We start from the raw sequence: 20,382 nt of genomic DNA on the forward strand, positions 1-20,382 counted from the left end.
CTCACTTGCTTAAAAGGAAATCCTTATCTGGACCTCTTTTCTTTTCCTCTTCTCACCAGCTGGAATGTGGATGTTCGTACGACCCTAGCGTGGAACAGAGTTATCCCACTGGCCTAGCCCAGTCCGCCTTTTATGCAAGACAGAAATAATCTGGCTGACTTGAGCCCTTGTATTTTAGAGTCTCTTTGTTACAGCAACTTACCCTTTACTAAATGCAGGCTTCTCTATGGTAGTGTATTAAATTATACCATGCCTTGTAATTATTTGTATAAATGTCGTATCTCCCCTTCTAGGAAGCCAACTCCTAATTGGTCTTCCTGTTTCCAGTCTTGACTCCTTACCATAATAAGAAAATACTCCAGAACAGGGCCTGGCACATAAAAAGTGTTCAATAGATACTTAATGAATGAATGAATGAATTCCTTGAGGCAAATACTTTGTAGTCCCCTCAATACCTAGCACACTGCCTTGTATGCAATAAAGCACTCAGTAAATATTTGATGAATGAACTATGATGGAAGACTACTAATATTCTGCCTTGCAGTTTATTTCTTTCTCCCTATACACTACCCATGAATGAGCCTACATTAAATTTCTGAACTTGTAAAAGTGTGACAAAAGGTCAGAAGGAGAGGTCCTCCACGGACACAGCTGAAAGACAGGATGCTGCTTTGAGCACTTTCTTCCTTTGCCACTTAAATCCCTTTCCCTCCCTGGGTGTCAGTTTCACCGTATGTAAATGAAGCTAGTAGACTTGATGATCTCTGAAGTCCCTTCTATTTTTATAGTTGGTAGTTATGAGCAGTACAGTCGCTTTGATTCTAAAATTGTATGATTTTTCTCTTCTCCTCACCCACGGTTGGAATATGCTTAACGAAAACATGGTGCAAGAGTAAAGGTTCACTTTGGTCCAATTAACAAGTATCATCATAAAGATAAGAAAACATGGTGTAAATGGCCACATTAGCAGCCTGCAGATGATGACATTTAGGCTCACATGAGGCAGACAGGACTAAAAACCAGGTTTCTGATTCCTTTAGGGCTCTTTATCAGAAGTCCCATAGTATACTATATTTTCCTTCCTTTCCAAGGGTTAAATAAATCAGATCTTTATTGCCTAGATATTCTAGAAAATCCACACTTGTTTGAACATACTTGGTCCTTGCGTTAGAAACAAAGTGCTACTTTCTCTTGCAGTCTCTGGATGAGCCAGGTGGCATGCCTTCAGACATTGTTCCCTTGGAACTTGTCTTCCAGGCAAAGGCGGCAGCGTGCAATCACAAAAGGCAAACAAGCCCTTTGGATGCTCCTGTGTTATGGGTGTCTCTCTGTGTCGTAAATGTGCTTTAATTCAGCCCCATCCTTATAAAGAGATAAAAATAGTGTTCAGAAACATGCAAACTCATGTGGCTGCCATACTGATAAACAGATTTTCTTAAAGGAAACTGTAAATCCGAGCCAGACTTACTTTCTTGTGCTGAAGAAGAAGAAAACGCAAGTGCGGCTGACTTCCCGCTTGCGGGAGAGTTGGCCCTGCGCTTCACCAGCATCCCTCCATCCCTGGTCAAACGCCTCCACGTGCTGTCTCGTCACCTGTCTCCCACCGCCAAACTAAGGGGTGGGGGCGTATTTCTCAGACCCACCTCCTTCATGCCCTCCAGCCAATATCTGAGTGAACCCGAGAGAGGCGGGACTACAGGGAGGACTCCGCCCTTTGCCCCCGCTCAGCTAATCGGGGCGAGCGGGGTGTGGACTTTTCTGATGACCCCTCCTCCCGGCGCCGGGTAATTTAGAGCCGCGCGCCGGGCGGGAATGTAAGATGGCGGAGTAGCAACGCGAAGCGGGTGGTATTGAGTCTCTGGGCAGACTCCTGTTCCGGTCTCCACGGCAGCAGTGCTCGCTGAGCGAAAAGCGCCTCGGGCAGTTGGTCAAGATGCCGAATATCAAGATCTTTAGCGGCAGCTCTCACCAGGACTTATCCCAAAAAATTGCTGACCGCCTGGGCCTGGAGCTAGGCAAGGTGGTGACTAAGAAATTCAGCAACCAGGAGACCTGGTAATGGCGAGTTGGGACCCCGACCGTACCTCACCTGCCCGGGCGGCGGGGATGGGGGTACGGGGGTACGGGGGTACAGGGCCGCTGTTTGAGTTCTGAGGGCCTGGGGGAGGGGAGCCCGGGGCAAATTTGTGGCTAGCGTGCCTCGCAGGCAGTTTCCGTTATTTTACCTCTCGCGGGAGGGTCACGTTCCTTCTCACCATTCGGTGGGGTGGAGTCAACATGGAGCACGAGGCGAAGCTGCTGGGTTTAAGGGACCGGATCTGGGACCCAATGTGGGGGTGGTGTCTGCCTAGAGCGACGGGAGAGGACGGACGCTTAGCCTCGGCCGGGAGACACGTGGCTTTGTCGCTTCGCTGTTGAGACACCCAGGCTGGACTGGGTTCACTTGAGCTCTTAGACTAGCTTGCGTCGGAGAACCTACCGCGTAGAGTCCCCTTGGTCTTTTCAACTCGAAATGGTATCTGTTGGGTTTGGTGTTGAGGGAACTGATGTACTGATGGCACCAAGAATATTACTGAGGACTTCCCTTAGATTGGCAAACATTGGCTTCTCACATCTTTGGAATCGTCTACCGAATAATCTGAGTCATATTAAACTTAAATCTAATTGACCGAATAAAGTGATGCATTAACTCTGCATCCTCGATAACTAGCATCTCCAGCTTAAGCCAATCCGAAAGTCTTCGGGAACCTTAATTGTGAAATCTTTGACCTTCCCCCGTGCAGCTAGTGATACAGATAATATGAAAGCATATTTTTCATTATCCTGTACTGTCCATATCTCTTAGCGCCGTGTGAGGAATGTAGGAAACAATTTTATACCTGAATGTTAAGATAATTGAGGACAGATAATGGAGTGGAAGACCGGTATCAACAGTGCATTGCAACCTGAATTTTTTTCATTGCTTTGCCAGTAAAACTTGCTCCTCCGCCCCTTCTACCCTCTACCCGCAGCGTGAGACCGTTTTAGAGATAACTTGGTTTCCTGATTCCTTAAGTACTCCTTCCACCTAAGTGTGGAATCTTCTGATTGTACTTTGTTCTGTTCTTAGCCTATCTATCAAATCAGGACAGTGCCCACAATCTTAGAGATACAGTCATCTGTTAAGGGAAAAATTTTAACTTAACTGTCAGTTAAATTAGTTACAATTACTTCGAACATTCTTTCCTAAATGCTTTTGTTTACTTTTTTACTTTCTTCTTTAAAGTGGTTTCCAAGTGTAATCCCCTTATCTTTTAGACCTAGCTGATAAAAATATCCATCTGTAACGGACCGCTCCTTTTTGGGTTGTGCCACTAGTTGTGATGCAAATGATAGTGCAGATACTGATGCTGTCTGTAACCAGGCAATACTTTAGTCAAAAGAAGCTTACAGGCTGCTGTCTTTAGCTTTGACCACACCATTATGGCTCATGGGCCTTCATAAAGAAGACAAAACAAGACCAGACTTTTTGAGGGGCAGTATAGCTAGGGGACAAGAATGTTTTTCATTTAGAGGTTTTCTTTGGCTCCTGTGGTTATAAATCCTTTCCCTATGCTTCTAGGAAAAACATGAAGTACTTTATTTTCTCCTTGTGTTAATCCTGCTGCCCTCTGCATAATGAAACACACCAGAACCTGAGACTATATTGGGAGAGGGGAGGGGGAGAACAACTTAGTTTTCTAGTGATTGATTTTGATAAGCCCATCATGGAAAATTGCTGACTGGTTAGGTTTCCTTGTTTCTGGCTTTTGGGTTCCTTAACTATTCTGAACATAATCAAATATGTTGTCTATGGAGCCTCTCCCTCCCCCCACCAACCTTTGTTTTTTTCTACACTGCAGAAATGGTAACTGCTCCCCTGTGTGACTCTCAGGATCTAAAGATTATGGACAAAGGCTGGCTGGTTAGCACGTGTCCTTGTAACACCAAGGTCAAGGGTTCGGTTCCCCTTAACCTGCCAGCTGCTAAAAAAAAATAAAGATCATGGACAGGGAAACTGAGTGGGTGCTGTGGGTCATCAGATGAGGAATTCCAGAGTCCATCTTCAACTGAAACAATTTTGTTATTTGCTATAATGTGGCAGAATCTCAGGGGTTTGTGCTTTCTTTAGCAGAGTAGCTTTTCTTCTGAAATCAGGATTGTCCTTGGCAGTTCAGTTATTTAGGAAACATACATATCTTCCATTCCCACCCCCCACACAAATAGAGGTTAAAAGTTAAGGCACACTGGAATCAGAATCTAGATTTGAATCCTTAACCTTTCTTTGCCTCAGTAATCTCATCTGTAAGATAGAATCTACCCATACAGTTACTGTGAGGATTAAATGAGATAGGAGTAAAGTTCTTTAAATATTGTCCAGCACATAATAAGTGCAGCAAGTAATGTTGGCAAGAAAGGGTGGTGATGGTAATGCAGAAAATGTGGAAAACATAGAAGACAAAATAAAAAAAACAAATATCCGTCATAATTCTACTGTTCAAGATAAACTGTTCACATTTTAACTTATGACTTCCCAGATGTTTGTGTTATTTTTCATATCTGTGTGTTTATATACTTTTTCAAAAATATAAAACACATTGTTTATAGCTTCCTTCACTTAATGATATACAGTTATCCCTTGGTATCCATGGGTGACTGGTTCCAGGACCTCCCTACGGATACCAAAATCCGAGGATGCTCAAGTCCCTGCTATAACATGATGTAGTGTTTGCATATAACCTATGCACATCCTCCTGTATACTTTAAATCACCTCTAGATTACTTATACCTAATACAAGGCCTACACATCATTTCATTTGTGTGGATTCAATGTAGTACTTGGCACATGGCAAATTCAAGTTCTGCTTTTGGGAACTTTGTGGAATTTTTTTCCAAATATTTTTGACCCACAGTTGGTTGAACCCCCAGATGCAGAACCCGCAGATACAGAGGGCTGACCGCATTTTGAATAGTTTCTCCCTTTAATATTTAGTCTGTGTGATTTTAAATAGCTGTATAGTCTTATGGTTATATCATAATTTTAGATAACCAAATCCCTATTAGTGGATATTTCTTATTTTTGATCTAATGCTTTTATATGAAAGTTCTTGAATGTAAATCCTTGATTATTTCCTTAGAATAAATCACTAGGAGGGGAATTACTGGGTTAAAGGATACACACTATTTTTCAGGCTTTTGATTCCTATTGCTAAATTGCTCCCCAGAAAAGTTGAACCAATCTCCAGTCTCATCAGCAATATTATTAATATTTAATGTATAGTGAATGCTTAAGATGTGCTAGTTTCTATGCTAAGCACTTTCTACACATTGTTTTAATCCCCTCAACACTGCTATGGGGAGCTACTCTACGGAGGTGGGAACTAAGATTCAGATTAAGTAACTTGCCCATCTCTGGGTATTATGGCTTTAGACTTTTGCTGGTACGCTATTTCACCTGGCTTTTGAAACTTTTGTATATACTAAAGTTTTGACTCTATTCTCATCAATATTGATAAATAACTTAGGTATATTTGGTTATTCTGTATTGTCTAAGAGAGGGAAGACTTTAACCTTGGTTGCCTAGGATTTTCCTAAGAACCATATCCTTTGTTTAGTTTATCCCATGTACTTTGTACATGCCAACTTCTCCATAGTCTAAATTCTTGAGATTTTTCTTAGGAATACCATCTGCCTTTTAGGTTTACTTTATTTCCTTTTTGTGTTTTTTAACATTCAGTGCCAGGATGCATTATGCCTGGTGCTGAAGAAAAGGGAAAAGAGGAAGCTAGTTTTCTTACTCATTGGATAGACATATCCTTTCCTCTGGCCTCTCCAAAACTGCTGGGAGAATTATTGGCCCAAAGCCACTTGGAGAACACTCCATTAGCTGGAGGGAGAGAACAAGGAGTGTTACCCTCTAAATTGCTGAACTAGGTCTTTCCACCTAATAGATTATATTAGGAGCAAACAAGATTTTAGGTATAACTGTTCTTCCATCAGTCACTGCTATAATTTATCTCTTAGACTTAGAGGAAACCATAAGAATAATAAGGTTTTTAGAGGTTTCATTGAACTGTTTATTACCAAGTTGTATAATCTGAGTGTATGTAGTTCATGGACTTAAGGCTTTGTCAAAGTCTGTACATTATAGTACTATTAGAAAGATTGGTCTTGATTAGTAGAATTATATGGAGTTCATCAAGTGAGCAAAGGTGGAAAAAAAAGAATTATACACAGTAAAACAAGTAAGTGTCCTAGTTTACTCGTACTACCTTATTTTTTTTTTATTTTATTTTTTTAAAGATGACCGGTAAGGGGATCTTAACCCTTGACTTGGTGTTGTCAGCACCACGCTCACCCAGTGAGCAACCGGCCATCCCTATGTGGGATCCGAACCCGTGGCCTTGGTGTTATCAGCACCACACTCTCCCGAGTGAGCCACAGGCCGGCCCATACTACCTTATTTTTAATAGTTAAATAAGTTTTTCAAGTTAGTAGATGCATGCCTTGTTATAACAAACATCTTTCTATGTTGAGGGTGAGTTTTAGTTTTAAATTTGGCTTTGGGAAATGGATGAACCATTCGTTGCTTATTAAGTGATATAACAAAAATGGTACTAGCGATGTGTTCAGTTGTGAGCTAAGTGATTTTTAAAAAATTATTCTTCAAGCCTTATGTGATGTTAGAATATATAATTAAAAACGAATCACGTCTACTAAAGCTATATATTTATCAGATGCTCTCCGATGTTTAAATTGGCAGTGATAATTTAATTTTATAACTAATACCTTACTTACTTTCAAGAATGGATTTGAAGTGTGTTTCATGATAGTCACATGGTTTGTTAAGAAGATAGATATCAGAAGCCTTATGGAACAAAGGACTACAGTAATTGTGCCAAGAATTTGGCATAAAATGATTACTGAAGTTTAGTATTATTTTAACTGTATCCCTTGGCTTCCTGACAACCAAAGGAATAAAGGCATATGCAATGGATTATGTAGTTTTTATTTTCATAAAACTCTTTAGAGACTTCCAGGCACAAAATCCTAAGAATTCTTTTTATGGGTGGTAACATTTAATAGTGAAATTAAGTAACATAATGAACAATACAGCAATTTTGTGGGTATTTTTTATATTGAGTTGATAATTGAGGCATATGTAAAGGGAGATAATCCACCATGGTCTAAGTATGTTGTTTTCTGGTCTTATTTGATGATAATAAAGCTTTAAAAACCTAGAGGAGTAGATAGTTAGCCTGTCTGTTGTACTGTCTTGGATCAATTATGAAACTGTACGTTTGTTCTCTAGCTGCTTATCAGACAACCTGACTCAAGTGAATGCCTGTAGCACAGATGATATTCTGTGTTCTTGAGTGAAACAAGAGCCATAGGTTTCTGTTAGCAGATGTAGAGGGCAAAGTTGACATTATTGGAAATCAATGTGCCTGACTTTCATTCTCCCCCAGGGAAATGGAGATCTTTGTCAAAGAAGAAGTGAGGTGTGGAGGATAAATGTGGGCAGAATTAAAATTTTCTGCATTTTGAACTTGCTCAAATATTGGAAGTACTTGGTCAAAACCCCCAAGTTGCATACCATAAAACATAGAAGGGGCTCTTTTAGTCTGGAATCTCTCAAAGGGCAGTGTTAGTAGTATGGAAGATCTGAGAAGTCCCTTTAAATGACCACTGCCTCTTATTTGGTTCTGCCACAATGAGTAGTTTGCAGAACATCCCTACTTCCAGGAGGTGTTATTCTATCCATTTGAGTTTTTTATTAATTTTAATAATATATTTCATTTATCCCAATATATCCAAAATATAATTTCAACATGTAGTCAGTATAAACTTGAGATATATTTTCTCTTTTATTTATACTGTCTTCAAAATAAGTTATATATTTTTCACTTAAAGCACATCAGTTAAATACACAATTCAGTTCCTCAGTGACAAACACATTTCAGGTACTCAATAATCACGAGACCAGTGGCTACATGCTGGACTATGCCATTCTAGGGCCTACACTTTGGTAAACTTGGGAGATGTTCTAGAAAGCCCTACCTGGCTCCCTCCTGCCTATTTGAATTTTGAAGAATGTCTTCAGAAAGCAGTTTTGGCTTTGGCATAGTTGATATTCCCAACAGGTTCAGTTGTTTCTTAAGGCTGATCTTGGTGATTAATAAAATGTCCTCAGCATAGAGGATACTTGTCCTTTTACTTTTTATAGCTGAAGATCAGGCAAAATTCATATAAAAGCTGAATCAAATTAAGTATCCTAAGTTAAAACAAAAAGAAAGGGTAGACGACCATGTCGGTTGAGCTGCATGGGGGTTCACAAATTGCTATATTGTTCATTACCTTACTCAGTGCCACTATTTAAGGATCCTGCCATAAAATTCTTTGTTACTATTTCATCATGGTAGGCCCATCAGGTTGTGGTTCTACCCCAAATTAAACATCATACAAGTATCTTATGCAAAAGGGTATGAGCGGATTTGTCAAAATCTTTTAAAGAAATGTGTTGTTTCTACTTTCCTCCAACGTAGAACCAAACAAAAGTGAATTATTTTGCAAAGGATGATAAAAGTCAGTTTTCTAAATTTTCCCAGTAGCAGGCCTGCAGCCAGTTCATATTCTGCCTAAAGTGGGTGGAAGCAAGAGGCAGACTAATCCTGAGAGGTATTCATTCATTTTCATTCACTCATTCATTCATTCTTCATGTCGTTGGCACTGGCTGGCTGGAGATACTGGTGAGCATGACAGTTCTGGTCCTTGCCTTCATGGAGCTTGCATTCTAGTGCGGGAGACGGACGATAAACAAGTATAACAGGGTGATAACAAATTGTGATAAGTGTTCTGAAGGGAATAACCAGAGTGATGAGAAAATACCTGGTGAGGGTCACTTTGTTTAATACTTTTTTATTATGGAACATTTTAAACATACAGAAGTAGAGAAAATGGTACAATTATCCCCTCACCCCCCACACCCATCATCCACTTGAGCAGTTTATTAGTTTATGGCTAGTCTTGTTTCATCTATTATTCCCCCTTCACACACACCCCAAGAATTAAATTATTTTGAAGCAAACATAGATATTATATCATCCATATATATATTTCAGTAATCACAATAACAGTATTGTACTTAAAAAAATTAATAGTAATCGCTTAATATTAAATAGCTAGCCAGTGTTCAAATTTCTTTATCTACTAAATGTATAGGTTTTTTTTCTCAGTTTGTTTGAATTGATATGTGAATGAGGTCCATACAGTACAATTGGTTGATATGATTAAGTCACTTTTAATCTTACAGGTTGTCCAGGAAGTCACTTTTGAGAAGGTGATTAGGGAAGGTATTTTGATTGGAGACCTGAAAAATGAGTGAGGTGGTTATAGGAAGAGCATTCTGGGTAGTGAGAAGATGTGCAAAGGCTGTGAAGTGGAGAAAGGTGTGTTCAAGGAATGTAAAGAAGAGAGTGTGGCTGGCGCATAAGCTAGGGAGAAAATATTTTGAGATGAGCTATTTCTCAGATTAGCTGTTAAAGTCGAAGTTCTCCAAATTCCCTCACATAGTTTGTCAGAAAATAATACAGCTGGGCTAGGTTTTTTAACTGACTATACAAGTGCCTTTGTTTTTAGTTATATTCTTAACGACCTCAGCTTTCATTAAGGGCTGCAGTAATGGTTGACTCAAGCATACACAAGGTATAATACTGCACTTTTTGTTAAAATTGAATTTTAAGGTGATTTAGATTTACATGCAGTTATAAGAAATAATACAGAGATCAGTGTATCCATTACCCAGTTTTCCCAAGGTTCCCAATCAGTTTTTCCAAACTATAGTTTTCTTATAAAAACTATAGTGTACAATTAGCATATTAACATTGATACAGTCAAGATGAAAAACGGTTCCATCACCACAAGGATCCTTCCTGTTGCCCTGTTGTAACCACATCCACCGTCTTCTCCCCCTCTGTAGTTTTCTTTTTTTATATTGTCTTTGGTTTTGGTATCTGAGTTAATACTGCCTTCACAAAATGAGTTGGAAAATGTACCTTCCCCATCTGTTTTCTGGAAAAGAGTGCAAAATTGGTGTTAATTCTTCTTTAAATGCTTGTAGAATTCTTCAGTGAGGCTGTTTTTGTCATTCTTCCTAGGGGTTTATCAATTGATTCTTACTCCCTGAAAGAACCAGCTTTTTGTTTCATTGATTTTTCTCTATTGTTTTCCTGTTTTTAATTTCGTTGATTTCAGCTCTTATGGTTATTTTCTTCCTTCTGCTTTCTTTGTGTTTATTTTGCTCTTTTTGTAGTTTCTTGAGATAGAAACTTAGATTATTGACTTGAGCAAATAATGTACTTGAGCATAAGGATCCGTAGAATAAAATACTTCTTAATTTCAGTGCCTGAAGAAGGTTTATCTTCAGATATCCTAAGCAAATGGTGTTTTTCTTTTTGTTCTGGCTCCTGAGAATCTCATCTTTCTTCCCTGTTTTAATTGGTTTCTGGTTTGATTTTTTTTTTATATGCCTTCATTTTTTTTCTTGCTTTACAATGTACACTAATCCATTCTTTTTAAAAGTAGAATCCCTTCAATTGCTACTTGGTTTAAAAAGGAATTAGTAAGTAATTATCTCCTATATTAGCTTCTTTGGACAATGGAATTACTTATGCTGATTTTGATATAAGTCCCATTCATAACGTTCCTTGAAGTTGTGGGGGAGGGAGAAAGGAGTGGGTTAAAATTGATCCTAACAGTCATAGGACATTAGGTAGTTCTTGAAGCCACACCAGAAGATAGAAGAGTTAGAGAGAGGTAAAAGTATGAATCTTTTATTTAATAACTGTATTGTCTTTTGATTTGAACTGAAGTTTTTCTCTTGCTCAATAGGGGTTATCAGCCATTCTGATCTACTCCTTGTCTGCACACAGACACCTAGAAGCTAGAAGATTAATTGGGAAAACGGTACTGCTTTGAGGTGTCACTGAGATGATTTTTTTTTTTTTTTTTTTTTTTTGCTTATAAGTTTTTCTTGGTGGGGACCCAAGTATGAGTATTGAAGCTTTCATTTTCTGATAAAATATAGCCCTACTCCATAATTAGAGTAACTTCCTATGGAGATTTATTAAACAAAACTTACTGATTGGACCAAAGTAAAGTTAGCATAGAATGAGGGCAAGGACTACATCTGTTTTATTCACCATTGAATCCCTAACACCTAACACAGTGACTAGCATATGAGCATTTAATATTTATTGAGTGAATTGCGATACGTAGAGGTGGTATTGTCTTCTGTAGAAAGCATCATTATAGAAGAGTAGAGATTCATCTTTATGATACTTCTACTTCTTTTGTTATGTATGGATTATGTAACAGTTACAGGTGATGTATTGAATTTGCACTCACATTACATTTACCTGTACAAAATGAGATATGGACTGCCTACTGAAATTTTGGTCTAATTACTTGTGAGTACTTTAGACTAGTGTTAGGCAGTCTTTTTCATGTCATGTCACATGTAGAAAATGGTAGTATTTGTATAGTGCAATGGAGTAAACTGAGGCAGTAAACTGCTTCTGGTATAGGGGCTCCTTCCTGGGATCTCCTGAAGTCTGAGGGGATCAGTATCCACATGTAGCTGTAACCCATTTACAACATACTAGTAGGGAAGCTGTGCTTTTTAGACCTTACTGTTTGTAGACGTAGAATATAGTACTTAAACCTCTATTGTTTTATGTTGCCCTTCTTTCCCCATTGTAGTGTGGAAATTGGTGAAAGTGTACGCGGAGAGGATGTCTACATTGTTCAGAGTGGTTGTGGTGAAATCAATGACAATCTAATGGAGCTTTTGATTATGATTAATGCCTGCAAGATTGCTTCAGCTAGCCGGGTTACTGCCGTCATCCCATGCTTCCCTTATGCCCGGCAGGATAAGAAGGATAAGGTAAGGGCAGAATCTTTTTTAAGCAGCTGAAACAGGACACTTGCCTAAAGTCACAAAAAAGTTCCTTAACCATCAGATATATATATATTTAGGGACTATTTTTTAAATCTCGTTTTCCTAGGTATTACCATATCTTCAAAACAGTAGGCTTGTAATTGGTTTAAATAAAGCAACACGTTTGTAATCTGTGGAGTAGAATATTTTTTAAACTGTGATAGATCTTCTCAAAGTGTCATAAGATCAGGATCCTAGTTGTGACGTATTCATAAAACTTGAAGTCTGTTACATGAATACTTGGTAATGTCTATATGAGGGTACTTCAGAAAGTTTGTGGGAAAATAGAATTAAAAGATAATACAAATCTTTCCGTTAACTTTTTGAAGTACCCTCGTGTGTGTGTGTGTGTGTGTGTGTGTGTGTATGTGTGTGTGTGTGTGTGTGTGTGTGTGTGTGTAATCTCACCTTATCTGGTGTATAAGAGGATAAGGCATATACATAAAACCAAAGGGCATGGACTTTGCTATTTTACAGCACAGCAGGTATGTTTACCTTTTATTTGAGAGAGTTAAGGTTGCTGGAATGTTGACCTCCAGATGAGTAAGGTAGTGAGTAAGGTAATCTATAAAAGAAACTAATTTCCATTCTGTGATTTATCTTTAAACTTTGACGTGTTAGATGTTATGTAGGTTTCAGTATGTACATGTTAAAAGAGATTTTAATTAAATTATTTTTAAAAAGATTTTTAAAGTCTGCATAGTTTTAATAATTGAGCATTGGAAACACTTGAATAGACTGAAAATATGTACATGAGGTTAAGAAAATGAAAGCTAGGAAGGTGTTTACTGAAATAGGTATCCTGAGTTGGAAAAGTGATGTTCCACTTAATATTTGTTCTAGATTACGATCTACTCAAGTCAGTGGCCATGTCTTTTGCTGTGAATTTCCTGATAGCACGGTGCCTTAAACATAGTAGGTGCACAATAAATAAATGTTTCTTGAGCAAATTAATTGTTTTTCAAATTGGCTTTTTGGCTTTTATTTTTCCTTTCCTCCCTTCCATTTAGAGCCGGGCTCCAATCTCAGCCAAGCTTGTCGCAAATATGTTATCTGTAGCAGGCGCAGATCATATCATCACTATGGACCTACATGCTTCTCAAATTCAGGTATCAGTGGAAGCTAAATATTGTGGGTTAAAAAGATGGGAGGGGAAGACTGATAATGTTAAAAACTGCAGAGAAACCCAAAACCGCCAAAGTACAGCTCAAATAAACTAGATATTGACAACATTTTAAACATATTCACTTTAAGCATAGTTCATGATCTTAATCATCTGGGGTGGTTAGATCGGGAGGTAATCTGGTATTATGGGAAGAACATGGGCTTTGGGATCAGACACTTTGAATACTGGATCTGTTGCTTACTAGTTCTATAACCTTGGGCAGTTTACTTAACTTCTCTGAACATATACTTTTTCATTATTGTGAGTATAAAATAAGATATTAATTCATAATATAATGCCTGACCCCTGACAGGTACTCAGCAAATGGGAGCTGTTGTTACCATTATTGTTCCCCTTAAATATTCACAGTCTTAACTTTAGAGCCACAGATGTTAGAATCTACTTTCTAGCATAAACCCAGAGTAAGGGGAGTAGAATACCACTTTTATTTTTTACTGTTGAAAGAGACTTTCAAATCATTTTTATTTGAAGCTTGTGGCAATCCAATGAAGTACATTGGACAGGGGATTGTACCTGTTTTATAGAAGAGGAACAACTTAATTAAGAAATAAAACTAATTTGTGTCAACTAGAATTGGAACACAATCTCTTGACTTCTAGTTATTCTTTGTGACCATTTATTATAAATAGCTTCCACTAAGTTTATATACCATAGCATCTCTAATTGGTTTGCCAGTTAGCTTTTGCTCCTTAACAAACCAGCCTAACATTTAGTGGCATAAAGCAGTATTTATGAACACATGAGTCTGCATGTTGGCTGGGCAGTTCTTATGGTCTTGTCTGAACTTGGCTGTTCTTCACAAGGGCTCACCCATATTCCTGTGGTAAGTTGTGGGTTGGCTGAGGTCTGGCTTTGCTGATCTAGACTGGGAATTCTCACATGGCCGAGATTTGAGGAAGCCATTTTTACAATCTGTCATATGCTTTCCTATCAGTTTGAATGTTGTAGTAAGGTATTCTCTGGCACAAGTTAGTACTTTCTTTGTGTTAGATGGAAGAGAAGGAAGATGAAGGAAAACTGATCCAGCTTCTTTCTGCAGGGCTTTTTTGATATCCCAGTGGACAATTTGTATGCAGAGCCAGCTGTCCTGAAGTGGATAAGGGAGAATATCTCTGAGTGGAGGAACTGCACTATTGTCTCACCTGATGCTGGTGGAGCTAAGAGGTATGGTGGAAATTAGTATTCTTTCCAGTGTACTGGGAAAATCTTTCAGACAGTTGTGTCAGAAAGTGATGTTTTTCTATCCAAGTGGCAGCTTTTAAGTACTTCAAAATGGATGTACCAGTAGCGGGGACATGGGTTGAATATAGTTTTGCTCACTTTTTTACTGGCCCAAATCACTACTTGAAAGACAAGACAGAAAGGGGGCCCTAGATAGTCATAGTATTGTGGGCTTGACTGTAACACATTAGTAACTTGGCACTAGAGAGCTAGCAACACTGCTATAAACCTATTGGGAAGGGTAAGAAATTTGGTTTTCTAATGAATGGCAGCTGCTATCAACCACATATTAGTGAACAAGTAAGCTGTTTACACACCTCTTATAATGCTGTTGGTTAGACCATTTTGATCTTTGGGATTAAAATATTAGGCAGGAAAGAATATAAAGAGTGGTATTTTTATTTAAAGCCATGATCTTAAAATTTTAGACAAATTGAATACCAAGGGTTGCCAGTTATAATACTTTACAGCTCACATGGTACGGACTAAGAGCTCTTTTTTTTTTTTTTTAAGATGACCAGTAAGGGGATCTTAACCCTTGGCTTGGTGTTGTCAGCACCACACTCTCCCAAGTGAGCCATGGGCTGGCCCTAGACTAAGAGCTCTTGATTTCATTAGTGGACTACTCGTTAGTAATGTATTCAAAAGTATGACACATGTTCTTTTTGTTGTGGAAATAGAATGAAGAACTACAAAACACAGATGATTAGGAAAAGCTAATTCAGAACTTTCTAAAAGCCATTCTAATCTTCAGTGGCTGTTTCTCAACAACCTCTTTGTTTCAGTAACTTCAACAAAACTGATAAGCTGAGAACTTAAGTTCTGTTATCCATCCAGATGTATGGCTTGATGAGTCCCATGTAATCACCAGTTACCATCCATAATACTAGGGACAGAGCCTAAAAAACATCCCCCTACTGGTAGTTGTCATACTTGTCTTAACTTATTGGGCATTATTTTCACATCTTGCCATGAGACTTAGAAAATTGTCACATTTGAAATAATCAAACAGGTTTTCTTTTCAAAGTTGAATACAGGAAAACTGCCTTGGGTAGATGACTTATTGCTACTTGTTTTTTGTTGTTGTTTGTTTGTTTGTTTGTTTTCCCGTTATAATTGTCTTATAGTGATGGAGTATTTTCCAAGTGAGTGGCTATCACTTCTGTCTTAGCATGGTTTTGGGAGTAGGTAGAGATCCCTGTGTAGTTGTGATTTGCACAATAGTTCTCCACTCAGGAGCGTAGAGAGTTACTTTTTCTAGCCCTTTTTATGCTTTTTGGTCACTGAGTTTGTTGGCCATTGAGTGCGGACGGTTTGGGACATTTGAACTAATCATGCATATGCCTCAGATAAGTAATTATTCTAAGCAGATATGTTACCATTGATGTTATGTGCCCAAACATTACTGCTGGAGAGCACAGGGTGTGGCTCATTTAGATCAAGGTACAAATGTTGCCCAGATGGTGGTTCAAACCTTACAGTATGGTCACAGGTTCTCCTCTATCCAGTAAAACTCAGATATGTGACCATACTCACAAGGGACACAGGACATAATGATAGAGCTCAATCAATGCTACATTAAAAAAAAAGATAAAACCTAAAGCACAGGCCTCATCTTCATGCATGATGAAGATGGCACAGTGGAGGATGGATGTACATGTCACTGGGACAGCCCTCTGTCATTTACAGTGAATGGATTTCTGTTTGAGTGAATTATGTGGTAGTTTGTCACCAGACAGATTTGTCTTCTACCCCACCTTCTAGTCTGGTTTGTATTATCTTGTAATAAGTAAAGAAAATAGCAATTGATTTGATTTGAAGATACTTTGGGCTGTACAGTGAGATGCCCAATTTGATTAATTGGTATAACTTTCTTTCTAGCATTCGTAAATGGAATTCCCAAGCTTGGTGTCCAGGTACAGTTGACAATGACAGTTGGTGGATGTTTTGCCACTATTGCTGAGGGGAGCAGTGAGGGCACAGGCATTGGAACAGGCTGGGCACTGCTCCTCTCCTGCCAGCTTCAGGTTCACTTCTCACCACCATCTCGAGTCACGGGTCTTCCATGATGGGAACTGGGATGGTCTTTGCACTCCTGGCATTAGTTTTGTTTTTTTTTTAAAGATGACTGGTAAGGGGATCTTAACCCTTGACTTGGTGTTGTCAGCACCACGCTCTCCCATGTTGAGCTAACCGGCCATCTCTATACAGGGATCCGAACCCTTGGCCTTGGTGTTATCAGCACCACACTCTCTAGTGAGCCACGGGCCAGCCCCTCCCAGCATTAGTTAATGAAATCTTCTTTCTCTTCCCTTCTGCTGCCAGTTCATTAAATAAACATGCCTTAGCCTTATACTGCTTCCCAGGACTGGCAAGGATGTCTGTCTATCCCCTACCCAGAAATGAATGATCATCTAAGTTTGAATATAGTCATCCCTTGGTATCCATGGGGGATTGGTTCCAGGAACCCCTGTGAATACCAAAATTCATGGGTATTCAAGTCCCCAATATAAAGTAGCATAGTATTTGCATATAATCTATGCACATCCTCCTGTATACTTTAAATCATCTCTGTGTTACTTATAATACCTAACACAGTATAAATCCTACCTAAATAGTTGTATTTTTTTAAATTATTTTTTATTCTTTTTTTTCTTCATTTTTTAGTCCATTTCTTTTGTCGTAGAAGCCACAAACACACATCTTTGAACTTTGAACATCCCGTTTTGCAGAGTGACCTCCATTGCAGACCGGTTAAACGTGGACTTTGCCTTGATTCACAAAGAACGGAAGAAGGCCAATGAAGTGGACCGCATGGTGCTAGTGGGAGATGTGAAGGATCGGGTGGCCATCCTAGTGGATGACATGGCTGACACTTGTGGCACGATTTGCCATGCAGCTGACAAGTGAGTGCGGTGTGTTGGAGCTGGGGGTTAGAAGAAAAAGCTAACAACTGCTGCCGGAATGCCTTTAGCCTGCCAGTTCATTTTGGAACTAACTGAATTGAGGAGATAGGTAACTTTGGGAAATACTCATCACCCTAGGCTCGAATGATAAATACATGTAAGTTGATGGATACTTTTTTTTTTCCAGGTTTTCTTAGGTTTTTTTTTTTTACTTCAATTTTTATTGTGCTAAGCTATATATAACAAGATTTACCATTTTAAATTTACAATTCAGTGGTATTTATTACATTCACAGTGTTGTGCAGCCATCTCCACTACCATTTCCAAAGTTTTTTCGTCACCCTGAGCACTCTATTTTTGATAGTTTTTCGTTTTAATGAGTTAAGGAAGAAATCCACAGATCTGAGCAGACAGAAATGTATTCTCATCTTTATATTTTATCTGAGATGGAAACTTTGACCTTACCTTTTGACTGACTATTTTAGCTGCTCCTGCTTGTTTTCATATTACTTTTCTTCTCTTGCCTGCACTGTTCTAAGTTGCTTCCTGCTCTGCCCTCTTGCCAGTCACCAGTCTGTCACCTCCCCAGTCCATCTTTCACATTGCCTTCGCACTTGCTAACCTTCCTATGACTAAGACTAGATCCCATCACTCCTCTCCTTCAAAATCTTAAGTGGCTCCTCACTGCTTGCAGTCCAAGCCACTGTGGTCAGCATTGTCTCTTATAGTGCTTTTTTTTTAAACCACCATGTGTCTGCGCCTTTCATAGTGTCTGGCACATAATAGGCGCTAAAAAAGTATTTGGGTGCTGGATGATTCCTGGCTTGGATCCAGGAGTTTACATTTAGAAAATCCATTTCATCCTTGTATTAGTAAGATAATACTCATTGCTATAACAGATCAACTCCCTGAAATGTCAGTGGTATCACATGATAGTTTCTTTCTCATCCATGGCACACTCCAATGCGAGTATTCCTGGTTGGACTCATTTTTCTCTAACCAAATAGTTCAGGACCCACACTCTTTCAGTCTTGTGGTGCTGCATCTTTTACATGTGGCCTCCAAGATTATCTTGGGACACATTTCCATTTTGGCTAGCCAGAAAGGAAAAAGAATGGAGAGGATCACTCACCCCTGTACAATTTTTATAAGTCCAGCCAAGAAATGGTGTACATTGTATCTGCCCACATTTTACTAGCCGAAATTAAGTCACATGGTCACACCTAATTATGCAAGGGAGGCTGGGAATTATAGTTTGGCTATGTGCTCAGGAAGAAGAGGAGATGGATTTTGTTAAGCACAGTAGTCTGTGCCACAACAGTCTTTTACACTAATCCAAACCTATTCAGGTAAGTTCATAGTGCAGTTCTCTCTCCTTGATGTGGACTGAATTGTGTCCTCCTAAAATTCATATGTTGAACCCTAACTCCTGATGTGATGGTATTTGGAATTACCTTTGGAAGTTATTTAGGTTTAGATGAGGTCACGAGGTCAGAGTCCTCATGATGGGATTAGTGCCCTTAGGAGAAGAGACCGCTTGGTGACACTCTCCCATTCACGTGCTCAAGAGGTCATGTGAGCACACAGCAAGGTGACAGCCACCTACAAGCCACGAGAAGAGGCCTCAGAATGAAACCTGCCTTGTCTGCATCTTGATCTTGGACATCCCAGCCTCCAGAACTGTGAGAAATAAATTTCTGTTGTTTAAGCCGCCCACTATGGTATTTTGTTATGGTAGCCCAAGCAAGCTAATATACTCCCTAACTCCGATTCTGTAGTGACAGGTAAGATTAATCCAGATCAACTCTTTTTCTTCTAGACTTCTCTCAGCTGGAGCCACCAGAGTTTATGCTATCTTGACTCATGGAATCTTTTCTGGTCCCGCCATTTCTCGCATTAACAATGCGTGCTTTGAAGCAGTAGTAGTCACCAATACCATACCTCAAGAGGACAAGATGAAGCATTGCTCCAAAATTCAAGTGAGAATGCAAGTTTTGCAGAAATAGACTTTGCTAAGTGTTCCGGAGGTGACTCACTACCAGGTGATGGGAGGAAGGGGTGCTTTGGCACCCCTAAAGAGGACTCCAAAGACACATGGCCCTCCTTTACCCAAACCTCTTTTGGTCATATTTTCTTTCTTTTTTTTTTTTTTCATTCTTAAGGATTTTTAAATGCCAATCCACCACGATTTTGATGGTCCTGAGTCAGCGTTTTTCTTCTATTAGCATTTTGGGTCTTTCCTAAGTGGTTATATTAAAAATTGTTAGGAAGAGTAGCTGAGTGAAGACTAATGAGGAGAAACAGTGCAGTGCAGCAGTTTTAAGGGGAAAGGCAAATTGGCCAGTCATCTCTGTCCATATGACATTAACCTGATGCCTTTTTTGCCTTTCTAGGTGATCGACATCTCCATGATCCTTGCAGAAGCCATTAGGAGAACTCACAATGGGGAATCTGTTTCCTACTTGTTCAGCCATGTCCCTTTATAATAGAATAACTTCTGCGGCTTTAAAAAAATAAAACCAACCCCACCCCCTGTTTACCCTTAGTATTTGATGGCAAGTTCAGCAGAAGACCCAGCTTGCTCCCGTGTAGCTTTCTACGTGCCACATCAGATATATTAGTGTTTATCCTAATTTGGGGAAAGACAGATTGAGATTAACTGCTGGGATTTTCTACCTGCACAGTCTCATTCTGGCTTCCTTCATGATTTTGGGAGCCTTGTAGCTTTAACTACAGCTCACCTACTGTAAGATTTCAAACTTTTGAGGGTGTTATGTAGGGGTGTGATTTGAATGTGATTGGGGAAGCTCAGACTACTTAGCATGTAAATACTTCAGGGTTTTCTTTGTTCAGAACAACTAGCAACAAAGGCAACCCATGTGTGACAAGTTATCTAAGGTCTCTGCTAAATTACAGCAAGAGCCCTGGCAACCCCAACTCTACTCCTGGTAGCTGGGCACCCTGTAAGACAGGAGCAGGCAGCTCAGCTTGAGCAGCTGTTGGGTGGGGTCGTGGGATGGGGTGGGGGGAAGGGAGCAGCACAGTGCAGCAAC

The 20,382-nt window shown here is 39.3% G+C and overlaps 1 protein-coding gene across 3 annotated transcripts; it reads left to right on the forward strand.

The window, feature by feature from the left end:
- The first annotated feature begins 1,819 nt into the window (after positions 1-1,819).
- Positions 1,820-20,321, forward strand: PRPS1 (phosphoribosyl pyrophosphate synthetase 1). Of its 3 annotated transcripts, none has more exons than XM_063083340.1 (8): positions 1,982-2,055; positions 10,909-10,996; positions 11,779-11,962; positions 13,027-13,125; positions 14,242-14,366; positions 17,156-17,329; positions 19,149-19,308; positions 19,723-20,321. In XM_063083340.1, exons 3-8 carry the CDS (start codon positions 11,858-11,860, stop codon positions 19,813-19,815), a joined length of 756 nt encoding a protein of 251 aa, XP_062939410.1. In that variant the 5' UTR covers positions 1,982-2,055; positions 10,909-10,996; positions 11,779-11,857; the 3' UTR covers positions 19,816-20,321. The 3 variants fall into 3 exon arrangements, with proteins under 3 accessions (XP_062939409.1, XP_062939410.1, XP_062939412.1); XM_063083342.1 differs by having other exon boundaries at positions 10,909-10,983; XM_063083339.1 differs by lacking the exon at positions 10,909-10,996 and having other exon boundaries at positions 1,820-2,055.
- The last annotated feature ends 61 nt before the right edge of the window (positions 20,322-20,382 follow it).

The sequence above is a fragment of the Cynocephalus volans genome, chromosome X (assembly GCF_027409185.1).
Source record: "Cynocephalus volans isolate mCynVol1 chromosome X, mCynVol1.pri, whole genome shotgun sequence".
NCBI lineage: Eukaryota > Metazoa > Chordata > Mammalia > Dermoptera > Cynocephalidae > Cynocephalus > Cynocephalus volans.